The following is a 20,295-nucleotide window of genomic DNA, read 5'->3' as shown; positions in this document are numbered from 1 at the left end:
AGGAAGCGAGGAAGGGATTTTTTCCCCTTAGAGGTATGCTGCGAAAACAGTGATGCAGCCTGGCAGACTAAGTCCTGTTGCATTCAAGGAACAAAAAACAACAGCTGACGATGGCTCAGAAGCTGCAGGGTAGCTGGTGTAGTAAAGAAGAAAAAAAATAGGGCCAAATCTTGCAGAGTAAATTGTGATTCCCTCATCTTTTTAAATACAGACACTACAGCTAAAGGAAACAGAGGAAAAAAAGCTGATGCTGGAATGGTCTGGTAGCTTAAATCTGAAGGGAAATGGGGAAGAGGGGTGGACTCCTGCTCATCTGCAGCAGCATTGCACACAGAGCCTACCTGGTTTAGGCCTAGCGACAGTTGCGTTGGAGGCCTTAGGAAGGCAGATAGCTCGGCAAGTGTGTTTTCTCAGTGTGACGTACTTGGGAGTGTGTACAGCCTGCATGCTAAATGTGAGTGGCTGGGTTTGACTTCACTTATAACAGTTCTAAGAATGTAATGAAATCCCTTCTCACTCACACTTTTATTTTGGGATGGAGGGGGAGAGAAAGGAGCTTTCAATATTCTGTTCAGTTCAGAGTTTGAAACAAGCGTGTTTTACCTAATTCTGTTTACTGCCTTTTTGTTTAGACTACTTGTAAAGCATGTTGATGCCTTTAAGTGCTCTATCATAATTTATCAATATACAAAACTAGAAACTCATGAAAACCCTAATGCTGTTTATTTTCTTTATTTAATCTATACACAGAGCATACTGTACTTATTGTTAGAGGTTCTTAGGTTGATCTTTTACTTTTTTTTTTTTTTTCCAGTGAGTCTCTGTGCTCAGGAGATCAGGAATGCCAAAATAGTACAATGAAATAATAGCTATTTAAACAAAATAAGTTTGACTAAAAAGCAGATCAAATTCAAATGTAGAATGAGAATGTTTTTTGGGTTTGGGTTGTTTTTTTTTTTAAGTAAATGTTAGAAGGCTGTACTTGGAACAGGTGTTGTATTTATTCAAGAGGAGAGGAAAATGTGATACCTTTCTGGTAGCAGCAGAGGGTCCCAGCTGCCTTTTACAGGGTTCAGAGCACCCAATAAAATCAACAGAAGTCTGAGACTTATTTGCATGGAACTGTGTGAAATCAAGTTGCCAGAATTCTTTCTAGAAAAAAAAATCCCTTATCCCTTCTAGTAGGTGAGAAGCATTACCTTTTCCATCTTGTTCTTAAAATTTGAAGACAGATTAAGAAAGAAGCAATTGTTCTTTGATACTTTTGTCATGTGAACATCTGTTCACTAACAAATCATTTTCATATTGTCTTCTGACAATTATTCAGAAGCCTGTAACATATTAGAGCCAGTGATCTGTAGTGTTGTAAAGGCAAGAATTTATAGTTTCTCATTTTGAGCCATCTTGCTTCCTGTTAAAACAAAAGTTCTACAAAAGATAAAATGAGCTCCTATATTCTTTTAAGTATTTTTCAGCATCGTAAAATACAGAACACAAGAATGTACACTAGCAGGTGATTTTCAAGTTTATGCTGCTGTACTTTATATACATGAAATGGCTTATTTTTTAATGCATGTGCTAAAATAATTAAATGGAAGAGGCCAGTTTATTATAAGAACTGTGCCAGACAGGAAGTGTGGACCAGGACTTGTTCCAGTATGTTGATATGAAAGTAGACCCATAGGAAAAACAGCACAGGTTGGTTTAATTTTACTGGACAATACAATAAACAAGTAAAGAACTGTTATTCCCTGTGCCACAATGATGATAAGCAGAAAATAATAGTGATTTCTATTCTGCTCAAGTACAAGCAGAACATACAGAATTCAGGTGCCTGGCAAACTCAGATGCCTCTTTTTTCCCCGTCCCCCTGTAGGTCTTCCAGTCACAGAATGAAAAGAACATGTCTACGTGACTGGATCACTGAAAACATAACTCATGAATCAGACTTCTGACCAGGTGGGGAAAGTGAAAGATGACTGCTTGATGATTGTTTTAGTTAAAAAGAAAGCATCAAAGTGCTCAGGCTATTACTCTCTCTAGCACCTTGGAACTCAATGACTGCTGAAGGAAGGAAGGAAGTCTCCCTTCTGCTGCTTAATCTTGTGCTTGGTGCTACCCAGACCTATCGGTGAATCACTTCAACTTTCTGTGGAGTGTGACACCGCCCCCCCCCCCGCCCCCCCCCCAAAAAAAAAAAAAAGAGTGCAGACTGATGGTGGTAGGACTTCACAGCTGGAAGAGAACATAAAGGAGAGCCTTGGTCAGATAGATTAGCTGCCTGTGGGAGTGTTCCAGCTGCAGCATAATTTAAATGAAAGTGGAGAAACTGGAGGTAGAACTGTAAACTCTGAGCAGAACTGGGATTTACTTAAACCTTCTGATGTACTGTTGGTCTAATCTTTCCTTGTCCATGCTTGAAGAACTATCATTCAGTTAGCAGGTTTCATGGACGCATGGAGTGAAGAGCTTTACTGGAAGGACAGTATCTGATTTTGAAAGAGCTTTATAACTATGGAAGTATGAAAGATTGCATGTTGTTGTAAGGTGCCCTAACATATAATCACTAATCACAATTCATCTGCATTTTTTAATGTTTGCTTATTATTACTTTTGTGTACCTAGCTTCTGTTTGATGTTTGTGGGAAGGTAACATCAGTAGAAGCTTGCATAGTTTATCTCCATAAATCTGTCACTGAAAATCTCCCTATTGCTCCTTGTGGTTCTTAGCCTGTGATGCTTTAAACTGATGGTCCTTGTGATTGCAGGGCTTGTCTTTTTTTTTCATTGTAGATGCATGTTAAATGTCTTTGTTCAACAAATTCTCACATTTTGGTTTTCTATTTCTTATTTTTAAAATGCATTGTGTAATATCTATTTCCTGTCTGTTGCATGCAAGTTGCCCTTCATCAAAATGTGTTTAACAGGGATTTATTCCCTTAACTGATACCACCTTTAAGTAGTTTTCACTATACTTTGTAACCATGGAAATGGTATACAGATAATATTTATAAGGTAGAAGGAAAAACAGGGTATCTAATGGGACCCCTGCTGTTCTGAAATCTCTTCAGCAAAAAAAAAGTCCAGACTGTTGGGATTCTGTATAAATGTAATAGGAAATTTTCTGTAATGCAGAATGATTTTCTAGAATATATATATTCACTTTAAATAAATTAGTTCATACATTCGTGTTGGATAGTCCTTTAAAAATTCATATTCTTTGACCTCAGTTCTCTCAGCTGTGTAATCACAAAACTTTGTTCTTCATTGAAATCCTAGATTTAAGAAAACTCTAATTGATTTGCAGTCACTCTGTGCTAACACTGAAACTGAAAGCTTGTTTTTGCTTGCTGGTACTGTTCTTAAATGCTTATTTTTTTTGGACTGTCACTTACACTATTTCCTCTCTAAAGCCTGGAAGAATGAGGAAAATAGTTATTTTGAGTTGTATATACCTCCTTTATCCTGCCTCCCCTCTCCAGGAGCAGGATCTTGCCATTCCTTAACTGCTGAGGATATCTGGGAGGGATTGGTTTGTTTTGTTTAATTTTATTCCTCATCTTTTAGTGTTTTGCTCTTTTAACTTTTTTCACTTGTTTGGCATTTCCCCCTGCTGGCAGATTGAGTTAATAGCACTTCTGCTGTGGAAATGGAAGGCCGTAGTTGTCCTTGAATGTCACTGGTTTGTGGTTGAGGCGTTGGCTGCTTTCTGATTTCCCCCCCGCCCGCCCCCGAAGGTCTCTGGTAAATAGATAAAATTCAAAGAAATAGTTTGTACAAGCAGGGGATGTGCACGTACCTGAAGTTCTCGCCATCAGAAGTGTAGTAGCACTTCCAGTGATAGTCAGGGATTCCTCTAGTTTTGCATTTCGTGCCTGCAGTCTTGCAGCACTACCCAAATTATCTCCTTTTGTACTCTGGACCTCTTCCCAAAACTCTTAAGGCATTTCTGCCTCACTAAGACATCATTCCTGCAAGACAGTTCTTTCCAAGATAAAGTGGATTGCTAGAAGGGGAAAAATAGTTTGGCACTCAATATGAAATTTCTCCTCATCTTTAAAAGAAGAAATCGGAGATCACAGAAGTTGAATTTGAGGGGAAAAAATACTTTAATCAGTACCAGTGTAGAATTTTCTTAATTTTTTCCTTGTTCCTTGCATCTTCAGTTGTTAAATCAATTACTAGGATTTCCTGTGTTTTTTCTAGAAAGTAGCCTTCTCTCCTCACAATTCCTTCTCCTCTGTCTCTGCAGTATGAAAGCAGGGCAGAAACTTCTCAATGACTGGAATGAGAACTTTACAACACACCTTAAGAAAAGTAGAGGTTAATGAACTGATTTTTCTGGGCATGTTTTTAAAAAAACAAAACCCTACAAAAAACCCCAAACAAAACGCTAGCCTACAAATAACTTACCTTTGAATTTCCTGTAAATTTTGAGACAAAACAGTGAGCTAGTAGAGCTGGGAGCAGGCAACTCCTGTTTTCTATTCATCTTTCATCTTTTTTCCCTCCTGGCTGTAGGTATACTTTCTAAATAAGTTGAAAATAACGTTTAAAAAGTAAAAAATTCCAGTTCTAAGACTTAACAGATTAACTGACATTTTTTGAAGTTTAATTGCTAAACTTTATTTTCTAAAAAACCCCCACATTTCTAGCAACTTAATGGAATATGTCAGAATGCAGCAAAATTTTTTAGAAACAAACACTGAATTCTGCCTTCCACTGATTTATATCTTTATATTATGTAAATATTTTAATTTTTGCAAAAAAATCCTTGGCTCCCTGCTTCAAATACGAAACTTTGCTGTTGCACTGTTAGTAAAGCATAAACTTATAGACTTAATTAGGACTGCCATTTCCTCTTAGTGTGTGTACAGATAAACAATCCTTCTAAATAACGAAGTAATTCACTAAAATAAAAGTTCAGGCCATCTAGCCTATTACATGAGTAGGAGTTTAGCCACACTACATAGAAGATGGTTTTGTGTTTATTTGAAAACTGGTGAATGGTAACTCACTGAGTAAAGTGAGGCTTAGTGTTCTTGTTAGTTTTTCTCTCTCTGCTGTACCAGAACTTTTGAATGCAACAATGTTGTAAAACATCCCCATACACTGGTTTCTGGGTACAAAAAGCAGAATTATACTGATGATAACTTTATGAATGTTAGAAGGGATTAGATGGGGAATACATTGAACCCTTGGTATCAAGTCAGGAAGAACTTCTGCCAGGCTTACTAATGGCCATAGTTTAGAGAGGCAGTCTTCCTGTAATTTTACTAGTTTAGTTTTTATTAAAAAAAAAAAAAAAAATCTGTTTCCCTGAATGCCATATTTATCATATGAAAGGAAATAGAAAAGCAGGGAGTTGAATTTGTTGTGGGTTGTTTTTGTTTTGTTTTAAATGGCAGCACTTTAATCTTGTCTTTCTTTTTTTCCTTTAGAAGGAGGGAAGGTATATGTGTGTGAGAAGTGGGAGGATGAGTGTTTTATTTTAAAGATGGCTTAAATGGTTAATCCTTGGCGAGTTAAATTATGGAAACTTTTTCAAGTGTAAGTGGCTTTAGGATGTGCTTCTCTGATTCAAGAAATATACTAAGACTGTTCAAAGAAGAGAGGGTTTTGTGTGGGTAAAAAGTGCAAAGCCACATACCTTAAATCTGCTCAGGTGAGAGAGACGATCCTGAGATTTTAAAAAATACTTGTGCTAACTTTCCACTAGGCCAAATGTGGTTTTTCATTTTGCTAGAGAGCGTGGTATCATCGCCCACCTCACACTCTAGATGCCAGGAAAGACTGCGTTCAGGAAGAGTTATTAATGCCTATCAGAGCTGTAGTCATAGGACAAGCAGAGCTAAGAGAGTAGTCTTCAGCAGCTTGTATGTGTTCGACTGTCATGGCAAGTTTTGGTTGATATTTTAAAAATCAGATTGTGAAGTGGTTTTTGCCTTTACAATAGGGATGGTCTTTTTTGCTGTGATGAGTCTTCTAGCATATTTTCTGTATGTTAAATATAGTACTGCTTTTGCAAAGACGAATGATGGTGTCGCATACTTCCATTTAAACGTAGTTTGGTTTTATACACTGTTTTAGAGAAGGTGAAGCAATCTATCCCTAAATGAAATCAGCTTTTGGTGTCTTAAACTGCAAATTGCATCTGTTTCATAGCTAATCATAGCAGCAGAAGGAACTTGAAGGCAGAACTGAAGCTTGTAATTTGAATCCTGGAAGTTGTCTGCATGCATCAATAGAAAATCCAAGCTCCTTGACCCTTTTAGTGGGAGTTACCCACTAGTATTGTGTTTGGATAGGGAGAAGGAAGAGAGAGAAGTTACAAAGGAGTTGTGCAGATGGACAAACTGGAAGGCGTGGCTGGTACACTTCAGTGCAGTCTCAGTTATCTTGGGCAATCCTGTCAGTCCCTTTGCCACCTGCTTGGCATGTGTTACTGGGGCTGACTGGGAGTTCTCCCAGCTGCAGCACAACGGCAAGATCAGATTCCCTGCACTGGCACATGGGAGGCTTGGATTTTAATCACAGAAGCGACAGCACCAGCGCTGCTAACAGTGGTCATGGAAATGTGAGCCTTATAATAATGTAACTTGAAATAGCTTGTGTACCCCCTGTCTGGGCTGTGTTTGGTCTGTCTGTTTCTTGAGACTGCAGAAATCTTGTTCTGTTAATGAATATGAGTTGTTTCATTTCTGACTTGAAAATCACAGTAAAGTAACTTATGACTTGTTTTCCTAGAAGGTACTGATAGAGTACACTCTATATACAGGATGCCTTTCCAATATAGGAAGAAGAGCTGTTGCTTTGAGGACTACGCATCTAAAGGCAGAGATCCAGAGAAAATTATTAATCTTTTCTGTGTGCAGTATCTTTTGCACCCCAAAAACCCCTCAAAATTAACTTTTTAATTAATGCTTTACCCTTAATATTGTCAAGTAACACTCTGAAATGTGAAAGAATGTCAGGCTCATAATTGCCTGTGCACAACAACTACTCCTTTTTCATCTGAGTCCATCCCGTGCACTGAACAAGACTGAGGTCCTATTGGCAAAAAAGTAAAAAATACATAATTAAATATTGTAATGTGATATGTACACGTAAAGTTCCTGATTAAAGTTACATGGTTTAACAGTAAATGTGTGCTAGCTGCCAGAGTTAAGAAAAATACTAACTAAAAATGGCCAAATGTGACTTTTTTAATTTCTCCCATTTTTTCCCAGATGAGTCTGGTTACAGTAGCATAAGCTTTATTGTATAACTTAAAAGTAATAATAAGTATCTGATTGGTGTAACCAAACATCTTAATATACAGGTACTTAGCATTTAAATAGTCTTAAACCTTCAGGTGCTATATGCTAAAATGTTTAACCACCACCTGTAGTTTTTCTGATATCCTCAGGGGCTGCCAAGCCTTAAACGTAGGAGTTCTGTGTTTGAGGTCTTTGTTTTCTTAACAGTCCCATGAAATGAGTAACTTTTCTCCTTATTTACAAACTTCAACAAAAAGTTTAAAGTTGATCTGCAGAATATGATTGTTTTGGTAATGGTGGTGTATTTTTCCTTACATATGTTGTCTGGAGTTGTTGAAAAGGTTAAAAGCCTGTATTTTTTTGGGGGGTGTGTGTGTGGGGTGTTCCTTCTTGAAGTGTATGTATATATCAAACCACCCTTCCTGTTAGTAACACTAACATCAGATTCTCAACAATCAATTTCACTAAGAAAAATGTATTTCTAAAACTCTGATGTTTTACTTGGTTAATGCTAATTTTAATTGCTTTTTGTTTTTAGCTTGTAGTAAACATAGTAAGCATAGCAGAAGCTTTTCTTCTGATCGTATGTATGTTTGGGGAAGACAACAGTGTTCTTAAGAGGTGGATATAGAAATATGATTCCCAGAGCTGGGGTTTTAAAACCCCTAAATATTGCAGAATATACTGTTATAATCTGAGTTACCCATGCAGACTCATGCCTCGGACAGCTTACAGCACACGTTTCTAGAGCCTTCAAAAGGCAACCTCAGTAAAATGAATAGCTGAGATTTTGTGATACATTTCTACTTCCTGAAGTTTTTGTTAACAAAACCTGCAAAATGCTAAATTCTTCAGACTTCTCTGTTGATATGGGTGATTCTGAGCTGTCTAATCTTAACTTTCTAATGTGTTTTGTAGTGAGAGTGAGAGAGGCAGTGTGAGTTTATTTACGTACTCTTGCTGTGAAAAAGAAAATCTCATTTCATCTATAGAGCAGATTTTATGTGGTACCTTTTTCATTAATACTATTCCAGGTTGGTTCCCAGTAGCCACAAATGCAGGGAATTGTCAAGAACCAAAGCTACAGATTTAGTTGGTCATAAACTGTTCTCTATTATAAGAATGTTAAGAGCAATGAAAAACATAAGTCTGTTTAAGATATTTGGGGCTACCAACCTTGGATCTTTGTTCTTCATTTCTCTGTCTCAGTTCCCTCTCTAAGAAAACTTGCCTGTATCAGGCACAAGTTTTTCTGTGGCTCTTGTTAGTGTGCTGCTTATGATGAAACCAATTCTTTATTTGCTGTAGAGCTCAGATGTTAAATTAAAAGAATATATGCAAACTGAAAACTCAGAATGAAAAGAAATTATTCAACTGATAGTTCATTCTTTAAGCTTGTCCTCTCTGCTAAATGAGACAGAGATGCCAGTAAAAATACTATACTTTCATGAGGGCAGATTTAAAGCATTTTGTATTTCCAAAGGCTTGACTTTCAAACATTAACCTATTCTAAACACTTAAGAAAAAGCCTGTAGTAAATTACGTACAGAAGAGGATGCAAATGTATTTCCATTCCCTGTCTAGGTCCTCTGTAAGTGACTTCTCCAAGGCAACACAGCAAATCACTCGGTTAGTCACGATTAAACTCCTGGTGTTCCTAACTTTGTCCTCGGGAGCCCCTGGGTTCTCAGCCTGGGGTTGCAGCCCTTCAGATTGTTTAAATGCAATCTGAAGATTTGTAACTGTGCAGTTTTTTTCTGCACAGTTTAGTCTTGATGAAGCTAGGGTTCTGTTATGGAGGCAAGTCTCTATATAAGGGGGGGGGGGGAAGGAAGGCAGGAACAGTTCATCATGCTGTTATTTTTAAGTGACATTTTTCTCTTCAGTTTTTATTGTGTACTAGTAAATTGATATATTTATTTTTTAAAATAAAAATTATGCTGTCTTATTCTAAGACTGTATTTGCAGGTGTGTAGTACCGACCATTTTGTTTAGCTTTCCAGAGTCTGTCATCTACAGCAGTGAGATTTTGTTTTTATTAATAGTGTGGAGATGTTGTTGTAGTTGCTTGTTGAAAAGAGACAGTTAGTGCTTGCATGATGGAGTTTCCTCTACAGATTTTTTTTTTTTTAGGCCAATGGTATAGCTGATTGATACTGGGAGGTGGAGGTGACAACTAAGGTTTTAATACTGACAAAGAAACAACAAGAGTTTGAGAATCACACTTGTCTCTTCAGCACCCTCAATAATGAGGGTATTTCAAATTCTGTAGCATCCAGAGCAAATGCACTGAATTTGAATATAGCCTCAAAATAGTTTGTCCTCCCCAGTTCATATGCTACCATCTTAGCAGTTGGATGTTGTTTAAACTAACCTGAAATAGCTCAAAAATGAATTTGACACCTTATCCTCTGTAATATCTTGTTGTTCAAAATGCACAATAAAACTTGAGACTAGGAGTGCATCAGTAGTTGAAGTCACTACCAGCAGTAGGCTTCCTGTTTTCTGTTCTTGGTGTTCATCAGCACCCTGGTTCTGCTGGTTAGTAAATGTAAACTCCTCCACTTGTGCTGGTCTCCATTGAGAGGGAGATGATTATGTGGTTTTTCTACTGCCGTATCTATTTATAAAGCTGGGGCTTAAACTTCAGCTTGGCGATGACTTACGTGTGGATAGGAAAGTATCTGCAAAGATCTTGTTAGCTGTGGAGTTGAAGCTTAAAATAGGCTAATATTTTAGTATTTTACTAGAAAATTGGAGTATTTTGGAGGCTTTTTTTAGCATCAGGCAAAGTAATTGAGCAAATGAGTTATCATTTATATTTTAGCTATCTTTTTAGGACTCTGACTCACGAATTTTTTATGATTCATATGATGATGATTTAAGAGGTACTACCTTGCTCCGCTGCTAAATGTTGTTCTTCCCATGACAGAGGCAGCGTGATGGGCAGTGTATCTTCTCGGCCTCTGCGGTTCATGACCTAGCATATTAGCTTAAACTGCCATTGATTTCAGTTTACATTAGTACTCTGGGATTTGAGCTCTAGTGACTGTGCTGACACACCACCTGCTCTACCATCTTTGTTGTGTTGGTATAATCTCCAGCAGACGTGGTGGGCAAATGTCTGGGGTGGCTAACCTTGTCATATTTAGCTGCGGCAACTGACAGGGCTTGTGATTTAGATGTTAATAAATGTGATGGAGAGGAGATATTTTCCCCAGGGGAGGGGGATGCAGGTCTCTCACAGAAGTAGAAAAGCTTGTACCTGTAATCTCCTCTTCCCCTTGTGACAGTAGTAGTTTGTATTTTAATCCAGATTAGAATTGTAGATCTCCTTGACTTTTTCTGCCATGTCAAACAGATTTGCTTTCCTAGTGGTATTTTATAGTTATTTTCTGCATTTAGAAAAAAAAAAAAGGCAAGCTGAAACCTGAAAAAACAAACAGAAAACCCCTCCCCAAAGAACTCCCACCCCCCCCCCCCCCAAGTTTCCAAATCTTTGAATTTTCTTTTTCTGTTTCAAGCTGCAGTTAAGCTGTTTGTAATTATTTTGTTTTTGTTTTGTAGGAGGGGGTAGAGAGCTGAAGGGAATAACTTTCTCAAAACCGGTAAGTACTTCTTCCCAGGACTAAGATGGTTTACCTAAGAATAGATGATACAAAGAGCTGGCATCCATTCCTGGAAGAGTTTGATGTTTACTGAAACTGAAATCCTTTCTATTCTTACATTCAGAAATTAATTCTTAAAAAGTAAATGTTACTGATGGAAGCCCCAGTTCTATAAATAAAATCACTGTAGGGCTGAGATTTGGGCCCAAGTGTCTGTAAGTACAATGGACATTTAAATTCATCTATTCAAAAATAATTTTTTTTTTTCTGTGTAAGGTGAAAACCAAATTTATTTGAAGGGATTTTTGGTGCAGAAAGACTTCTGTCTAAAATTCTAAGTTATTTAGAATCCTTCTATACACACAGAAGGCATTCATGGCTTTTGTATGGATTCTACCTTTGGGTTTTTTGTATATAAATACCTTGTGAGCTGTGTTTTTAGTGTACTTTCCCAAATTGCCATAGTTTAAATAGCTTTGTGATATTTTAGAGGTTCTGATGTGGATTGGTTTTAATTGAGATAATAATAGAGAAGTGCTAATGGACGTCATTATTGTAGAGTTTAAGGTTTTATTCAGTCTCTGAATATTTATATAGTATATAAACATCTACTACCTTAACTGTGATGCATTGGGGTACTTATCCAAGTATGAAATTTTAAGTCTTGAAGCAACCACGTAAGAAATGAGGGATTATTTATAACAAATGCGTGCCAGCAAGAAATTGAATGGAGGACTGCTGCCTCCAATAGTTGAATGAATCCAAGGAATGGCAAATTTACCTCTTGCTCTCAGTGCTCTTCCTGGCTGAAGCTTGGAAGTTTGTCTGGTGTGCAAGAGGTGCATCTACTTCACAATCCTCTGCTTTTCTTTTGGAAATCACTGATTCTAGCATTGAACAAGGCATTTGCATGTTTTTCTTTAAAAACTAATGGGACGTTTGCAGACCAACCCATCCATGCAATTTCAATCACCTACAAGCTTTTTAATTAAAATAATTCTACTGTCATAAGAGTAAAGTGGAAAATGCAGTATGTTTTATGATTAATCCAGGGATGGTTTTATACATCTTTAGATTTGGTATTCTAGGTAGCTTTTAAAGGAAATACTAGTGATATTTAACAAGCTGCCCTCATAGATATTTCTAGACATTATTCTACATAAAACAAAAAAATACAGTCTAGGATTTGGATGTGAGGAATGATCACTTTTTTCCTTTTTTTAATTAACATTGTATAAGTGTTCAAGGTACTTCAGGGGAATTTTGGTTAGTTATTCCTGCTTGGGGAGGGAAGCTACAAGTGCATATTCTGGAGTGTTTTAGTTCTAAAGGTGTACAGCTAAATAACAACTGTATATATTTCATATTCAGAAGTCAGCAACTTGAACAAATTTTTAAAAGAACATCTTATTTAATGTGTTCTCCCACCCCACCGATGATTTAGATGCTTAGGACACTTCAGAACCTCTTAATAAATTCTTCACTGTCCTTTGTCTGTTTCCTTGTCTTTAAAGTGATGATGGTGATGAATGCCTCAGCTGGGATGCCATGCCAAATATGTGGTATCTTATTTGTAATTTAACAAAATTCTCATAATTGCTTGTTCTGATTCTCCTTTTACTAAGGAGCACACGTGCTGCTAGCCAACAAGTACAGCAGCTGGCAGAGGTGATTGCAAAAGATCATTCTTTACTGTGTGGTCTTTGCTGATAAAGCAGCATTAGTTTCTCTTTCCTTACATATCAGACACCTAGTTTTTGACGAGGAGGTTGTTTCCTGTGTTTAAAATGTGTTTCAGTGTAACTTTGCTGTCAGAAGGTAACTGGAAGTAAATGATACTGCAAAGCAAGTTGCTTTGAGGCTATAATGGGAATGCTGAAGGAGGGGAAGTAGGAAGAGTTAGAAAACCTACCAAAAAAAAAAAAAAGGTCAAAAGTTTGTTAATCTCTCTTGCCTTTTCTTGGAAGCCTCCATCTTATGAACAGAAATGAATTCTTCAGGATGTTACAGTATGGCACCTATATAAGTTTTAAATATATTGAAGGAGTAAATTTCAAGGAATCTTAAAATCTAACTTTTTAAATTACAATGAAAGAAAAATCTGAAATTGTAACAAATATTTTGGGATGGAACTAAATGAATGGTGTGTTACTAGAATTGTTTTGGTTATTTTTACTTGTCACAATACATGTTCCTCAACAGGACAGTGAATTATGTTTGTTCATGTCTACACCCCTGTAAACATGGCTAGGCTGAGCAACCACTTGCTTCTGCAAAGCACTATCACTTTTTTCTTAAACCTATTAAAAATTAATTTTGAAAAATCTTTCTAGCTGTTCAAGGCATCTAGGAAATTAGGTTGGATTAGTTTTTATGAACCATCAATACTATTTCTGTCTGTCAAATTAAGTTGTGTGTTAATAGTAGTTGCTCAATCTTTATATGTTGGTGTTATGTTTTGTGGTTTTTTTTTTTTTTTTTTTTTTACAGAAGTACTGTGTCATTTTTCCCATGAACTAGTACTGGGCTTTACAGACACATGTATTAAAATTATGGATATTGTTTACATTCTCAGTTGAGATAGTCTCTTGTGCTGTTTTGCACTTTGAAGTTAATATGTAGTTATAGAGTGATACTAGCTATTCGTCATGAGTGCCTTCTCGTTCATTGAAGATACACTGAGAAGGAAACTGTGGCCATATCTGCCTGTAGTTTTACCCCAAAATCGCATTTCCAAGCCTTATGAAGGACTTTTTACCTCTGCAGTGGGTTCCAGTTTTCATTAGGCAGTTTCCCATGTGGTTTTCTGAAGCATGGTTTCTTTTGAAACTGCAATGGTAGGGACTTAATGCAGGCTATAGTTGTTCTTGTCAGTGAGTGGAAGTAATAATCTGGGATTCTGTTTTCTCATTACTGTTTGTGGTAATAGAACAGGGAACTATATGTAATTTCCATGTATCCCTTGATACAAATTACAATTTTATAGAGAGTAGTGCTGCAAAGGCAGCTGTTCTCGCTCGTCTCTGTCACATGTGGGAGAGGCCCTTGCAGAAGGTCATTCCATGTGTTGACTAGAAAGTCTGATCAGGCCTTTGTTATTTAAATAAGTAACTTTAAGCTAACAGCAGACAGCCCTGACAAAGAATGAGTTTAATGCTTTTTAAAACCCCTTTATAGTCTTCTCTTTTGGTAACATTTCTGTTAGGAAAGAGAAACAATTAATTTAAATAAACAAAACACCCTACACCCCCCTCACTCCCCCAAACTTATTATTTTCAGGAGTTCACAAACTTGTCCAGCACTTCAGTTTATTGTAGCGAGACAAAGTTAAAATAAAATTCTCTAACTTATGAGAGTTATTCTGTTTTTACAGCCTACGTGTCTAATGTAAACTGTCAATATCCTTTTGAAAACAATGAAGGCCTCTGAGTTGGATGTAATACCTGTACAATAATTGTGAACAATATTAAAATAAATTAAAAATGGGACTATTTTAACACTACAGCAATTCTTTAATGTGTGGTGTCTGCATGGAAAAGTGACTAGAAAGATTGCTGTGTAATGTTTTCCAATGGCTTTTATGTGTATGTATTTATAGATGTTTTTTCATCCAGTTTTTACACAGATTCCATTGTGATTTGAGCATATGGGATGGAAACAGGAATCTTAATCCTGTTTCAGAAGCTGATACTTTTGACTTATTTCTGAACAAAAATCTCATGTCCAACTTTCAAGGCTTTTAGAAGTATGGCTGATAATGCTTTTCTATGTCAGAGGTTGGGGGGATTAATTTGTTTTGTAGTACAGCTGAAAATAGTAAACTTGTACTCATGTTCTACAAGTAGAATTCCAGTAGAAGGAAAAGATTTTAAAATTAATTATTTCGAATAAGCTTCTTTATATCAATCTTGTATTCCTTCAAAATAGGTTTCAACTGAAATGACTAGCTCAGCACAAACTTTAGTCAGTAGGTTATTAATATAGTAATGTTGTTCTGTCAAATTGCATGCAGACCATCCCATCTAAGAACGGTTCTATAGTATCATGGAAGTATGTTAATGCATTACATTCTGTTTAACAATTTATTGACATTTGGGTTGCAGAATTTTAGTCTCCAGAATATTTTCTCATCCACATGGATTTTTAAAACACTCTCAGTAGTTAAATTTTCTAATTTAATATGCAACTGCAATAGGATACTGGTAGGAAGTAGCTGCCTGCAAACTAAGATAAGGGACAAGTATGAGAACTTTGGGATATGTGGGAAGTAACAAATTTGGCTAAATGACTCTGAGGCAGGCATTTTGTACAGCCTGTAGATTTCTTGTGTTGGAAACATTGTTTGTGTTTACACTAGAAAGCTGCAGTTGAACATAGTTCACTACTAAATTCCTGTCCTGTGATAATCTCCTTTTTTCAAATAGACTTTTCTCCTTCACTAACCAAAAGAAAACTTTTTTTTTTTCTTTCTATAGCACTGGTGTTATAGAGGAAATCAGAAACTAAAGGCACTGGAATCAGCAAAGACACTTCTAGAGAAAGTGGAGAAGGTAGAGAATGGAGCTGCAGACTCTACAGGAGGCTTTGAAAGTGGAAATTCAGGTTCACCAGGTAATTTGTATTCTTTATACTTTTCAGTAATAGCAGCATTAGTATTGCTGATAGTATTACTACTAATGGTAGCATTAAGTAATAGCACTACAACCATAGTAATAATTGTTTTACAAGCTTGAAACTACTTTAGAATTTTATACTCTGCATTTTGACCCCACCACCTGTTGTTTTTTAGCAAATGTGAAAAATCTGCATATCAGGCTGTGGGTGGGATTTTTTTTAATTATTATTATTTTGTAGCAGTGATAAAAATATTCTAAAATCTCTTTGTTCAGCAACTTCTGGAAGGTTTTTATAACGTTCTGAAGGTAATTTCAGTATTCAGTTGGCAATGGAAGAATATGGTGGAGGAACTTTGAAGTGAAATGTGTATAGTGCTGCAGTCTCATCTGACGCTTCTCTTCTGGAGCATCTTCTACTTTAGTACCTTCTAAACTTTAATTGTATAGTTTTGCTAACCAAAACGTTGTTGTGCTTGGGCTTGGAAATTTTTACATGTTGAGTCTTTTTACTGGTAGCCTGACTGATACTGTATGGCACTTGAGTTGCAGTTTCTCGTTATGTTACAATACAAAGGAGAAATATTAAAAATAATAATAAATCTAATTTAGCAAGTGTAAGAGGACATATGCACATTAATTCTTGGAGCAAAATTCTTACAGCCATAAACACAGAGTAGCTGCCAACTTGAAATGTTAAATTTATCAATGAGACCATTTTTAAAGACAATTCTCCAAGTATTTCTATTGGGTATCTGACACTCACAACTGTTACACAATGGATAAAAGAAACCCATAATATAAAACTTGAAAAATGTTTCCGAATTGCCTGGTGACTTGTCTAAACAAGCATTCTAGATGACTTGTTCACTAGTTGCTGCAATGATGAGTATAGTGCAAGAACTTGAATGGGTGGATTAGTAAAATGATGCTATGTCTGCTTTAGCAAAAAAACCAACTTTCAACAAGGGAGAAAAACGTGAAAAAGCTAAAAATTAATTTCCAGAACTACAGACAGGTACTTTATTCCAATACTTGCAAATTTTGCTCTAACTGCAAGACCCTTGCATTCAAAACTTCAATGCAGTTTTGTTATGGGGGTAAGGAAATTCAGAAATTACCCATGGCGTATTGCTGCAGACATTAAAATGTTTAAGGCCAGTAAGTATTCAAGTATTATCTGCTCTATGGTGATCAGAATGCTAGTCACACTTGTGTTTGTATAAAAGTATTTACTTCTTGTGTGTATCTTTACTCCCCTTTATGCCTAAGCTAATAAAAATTTTAAGACTGTGAATTTTGAATAATATTTAGCATCTGTTCGTAATGATGATGATGAACATGGATGAAGACTGAAAAATGTCCAATGACTGTTTTTTTAACAGCTTCAATGTTTTTTGACCCTGTTTGCCTTAGCTTTGCCCAGTCCTCATTAAAAGTGAGCTCTGCACTGAAATAAACTTTAATTCAATTTGGTTTTAGTTGGTGAAAGTAGACAAGCCATTATATTACAAGAATGTCTGGGTTTTTTTCTTTCTCAAGATACTGTATATTCACATAATTAAGGCTATTTTTGTTTGTAGAATAGCTTCTTGTTTCCTGCCTATTCTAGTTCACCTCCAGAACTTTGTCTAAAGCTTTGCTGCTGCTGCTTTGTCAAAGTGTATCTTAAACTGCCAGTAAGGACCCAAAGGAGGTGTTCAGTTGTTTAGAAAAAGCTACTTTGTTTTGTTTTGATGATCGAAGAATCCTTCGTAAATGAAGTCTAACCAGGTCTTGCTATATCAGAGTACAACTTGAATATTCAAGTATCTTCCATGTCAAAGCTATATTGCTTGTCCTGAGAAGAGATGCATCGAATCTAAGTAGTTCATTCTGCTACTGTGTTGACTTAATTAAGGTTATTTTGAAACAGTCTGCTCTTCATAGTTTTGATCACAAGAGGTGTTAAAGGAGTTATATTTAGCTATTCTCACAGAAGGGTTGGGCTTCAGGGATGACTCCTCGAGCTGATGTGTGGAAAGAACTGAAAACATCCTTTTCCTTCTCTCTTTTCGTAGCAAAAAGATCAGTAGGTTTTAAAATATCTTAAATTTAGTTTGCATTTCAGGTCAGTGCAAAATAGCTTTTTTTTTTCCTTATGATTTGGTGACACAGTATTGTGTGCTCCATAAATTTAGCAATACTTTATGAACAGTTTACAGTCACTGACTGTATTGTCTTATGACTGAGTCTGTACAAGCACTTTGTATAAAAACGAACAGATTTGTTGCTTGTCAAACTCTGATATGGCAGAAAGCACCAAGGAGAAATAAACTAAGCACGTAAGCAAAAGGGTAACATAGCACCTCAGCACCCGTGACACTGAATGGCAGCAAGACAAAACAATAACATTCAGTGTAGATAAATGCCAAGTGATGCACCTTGGAAAAACAATCCCAGTTTCACATCTGCAATAGCAGGCTGTGATTTAGCTATGAGCACTGAGAAAGGACTTCTTGTAGTACAGAATATTTAAATGTTGCATGCCGTTTTAAACTTTGTCTCCAGATGATAGAGACGAACTGGAGAAATAAGGGAAGGGTGCTAAGAGTGAACAAAGCAATGGAATGATTCGTGCATGACAAGACTTTCAATCTGAAGAAGCAATGACTGATGGGGGAATGTATGGTGTGGAAAAAATGTAGGAAGAAGGTGAATAGAGAAACAGTCATAGCATCATAGAGTATCTTGAGTTGGAAGGGATCCATAAGGATCATAGAGTCCAACTTCCAATTCCTCTTGAATCAAGACTGGTTTCCATAATCTTATTTGCCTCTCATGCTTGCATTATCAGGAGGCAGATTCAAAAGAAAAAGGAAGTCCTTTTTACCTAAGAGACCTGGAGTTTAACTTTGGAACTTATTGTCATAGAATCTTGAGTGTTTTCCTGAGTTCAAAAAGCGATTAAGGCAGATTAATGGAAGAAAAGTGTGTAACTAGCTATTAAACCTAAGGCATAATCATTGAAGACATCAGAGATGTAAAGTTCTAAAAGATGGGAGATAACAGTCTATACTTGTCCAGCATAGACATCGTGCTGATGCCTCTGTTTGCTATTGCCTAGTACTAGAAAGAAAATGCAGCAGGTAAACATGTGGTCTGACACAGAATTATCTTTGTTATGCTTTTTTCTGATTAATACTGTTTTTAGTTGGAGAAATGAAATAAACTTTTAAAGAGAATTAGTTGAAAAAGTCTGAATTCTCTGAGTGGTATCAATGCAGGTGGAATGAAACATATGTTTTTCTTGCTTGCCTTGTCCTTCTGGTTTCTTTTCTCCTTTTCCTGATTCTGATGAGAAAATGAGGAAGAAAGTACAGGCTTCATATTGTTCTTTGCATGTGTGGAAGGGACATAGCAATGTGATGATTAAACATGTCTGTAACCAAAAAAAAAGAAATTGGGAATTTTTGGTTTATATTGCCTCTTCATTCTGGGCTCTGGTTTTCTTTGGTGTCAGCCTGGTAACTCTTTTCTTGCTTAGCAATAGACAGCATTCTCCTGCAGCTGCCTGAAGGAAGCGAAGGAGGAAGAATAGTGAATGGTAGCCATCTGTCTGCTTTCCCTTGGATGTGGAGGGCATCTCTTCTACAATGATCTCAATCTCTCTCTGAGGGAGAAAAGTGGCAAAGATACTTCTGAACATGGGTCTTCCATGTGGTACCAGCCAAACTAACACACAGGCGGACCCTTAGTACTTGAAACGTTCTGCTCTTGAATATACAAACAGCTTTTGTGCCCACAGCAGTTATCTGTGATTTGTGTTTCTTGCGACTGCAAGCAAAGAAGGCAGCAGTTCAGGAGGAGACACAGCTATTAGATTGTCTTACCCAGCTGGCTTAAATTGTCCTTAAAAGGCATCACTTGTTCAAGAGCTGTTTAGGAGAAGGAGCAAAAGTAGTGGCTTAGTGTGGTAGTTTTGCTATATTAATAAGAATGGATTTGGAAATTGTATAATACTGGATTCCAGGCCTTGCTATTGAAATGCTGTAAACTGAATATTTTACTTTTACAAAGGTTCTTAAAAAATGTTGAATTTTAAACTGTTCAACGAGATCCATAATGAAAATCTTCATTGTATTCTTACATCTTTTTTCTTTCTAGAAATTGGTTGCCCAAATGAAGCAAGATCCGCAGGTAACTATTTATTTTTATATTACATTATTTACCCTTAAAAATACAGGAAATAGCAGTGCATGAAGCTTGACAATTTTAGCTATTTCTTGATCATGTTCTTCCTTGCTAACACAATGTTTAGAAGAAAACCATTATGAACAAGTCTTTAAACGATGACTGTTGGATAGTTTAAAACAAACCCAAAACTTTTGCCTTTATGGACCCTTTTTCCTCATATTCTTAATATTTTAAATCAAGTGACTTGCGGGCTGTGGTGCAGTTCAAACATGCAGTAAGATTCCGATTCTGTTAGAAGTAGTTCTTTATAAAATCTGCCATTAGTAGCGTTTTTTTTCTTTTTGAGTAGCAGACAGTTCACAGTTGTAGAAGAAGAGATAGGATATTTTGTCCAAATAAACAATGAACCTTAAAGCTGTGTTCAGATTGTCTGTCTTAGGTATCCAACTTCAGCACTGTAGTGTCCAAAGAGTGGGCACTTGGCCTTGGAATTTTTCAGAGCTACTGAAGTTGGATAACTAGACTCCTTGTGTAGGAAGCAGAAGTCATCCCTTTCGGAATGACTGTGTAAGGAGACTGGGGTTTATCTTGTACAGCAATTAAGCACTCTGGTGTGCTGAATGAGGAGTTTTGCAGAGT

At 36.6% G+C, this 20,295-nt stretch overlaps 1 protein-coding gene across 23 annotated transcripts in view; it reads left to right on the top strand.

Annotated features, from left to right (window-relative positions):
- The window catches only part of PHF21A (PHD finger protein 21A), a 130,053-nt gene that overhangs the window by 21,445 nt on the left and 88,313 nt on the right, over positions 1-20,295 (top strand). For all 23 annotated transcript variants that reach the window (XM_075754513.1, XM_075754509.1, XM_075754517.1 and 20 more), the window contains 3 exons: positions 10,827-10,867; positions 15,343-15,478; positions 19,627-19,659. In XM_075754513.1, the coding sequence (XP_075610628.1) occupies positions 15,425-15,478; positions 19,627-19,659 (87 nt within the window). In that variant the 5' untranslated portion in view covers positions 10,827-10,867; positions 15,343-15,424. The remainder of the gene's footprint in view (positions 1-10,826; positions 10,868-15,342; positions 15,479-19,626; positions 19,660-20,295) is intronic.

The sequence above is a fragment of the Balearica regulorum genome, chromosome 5, assembly GCF_011004875.1.
Source record: "Balearica regulorum gibbericeps isolate bBalReg1 chromosome 5, bBalReg1.pri, whole genome shotgun sequence".
Taxonomy (NCBI): Eukaryota; Metazoa; Chordata; class Aves; order Gruiformes; family Gruidae; genus Balearica; species Balearica regulorum.
This window is presented reverse-complemented; position numbering and strand designations above follow the sequence as displayed.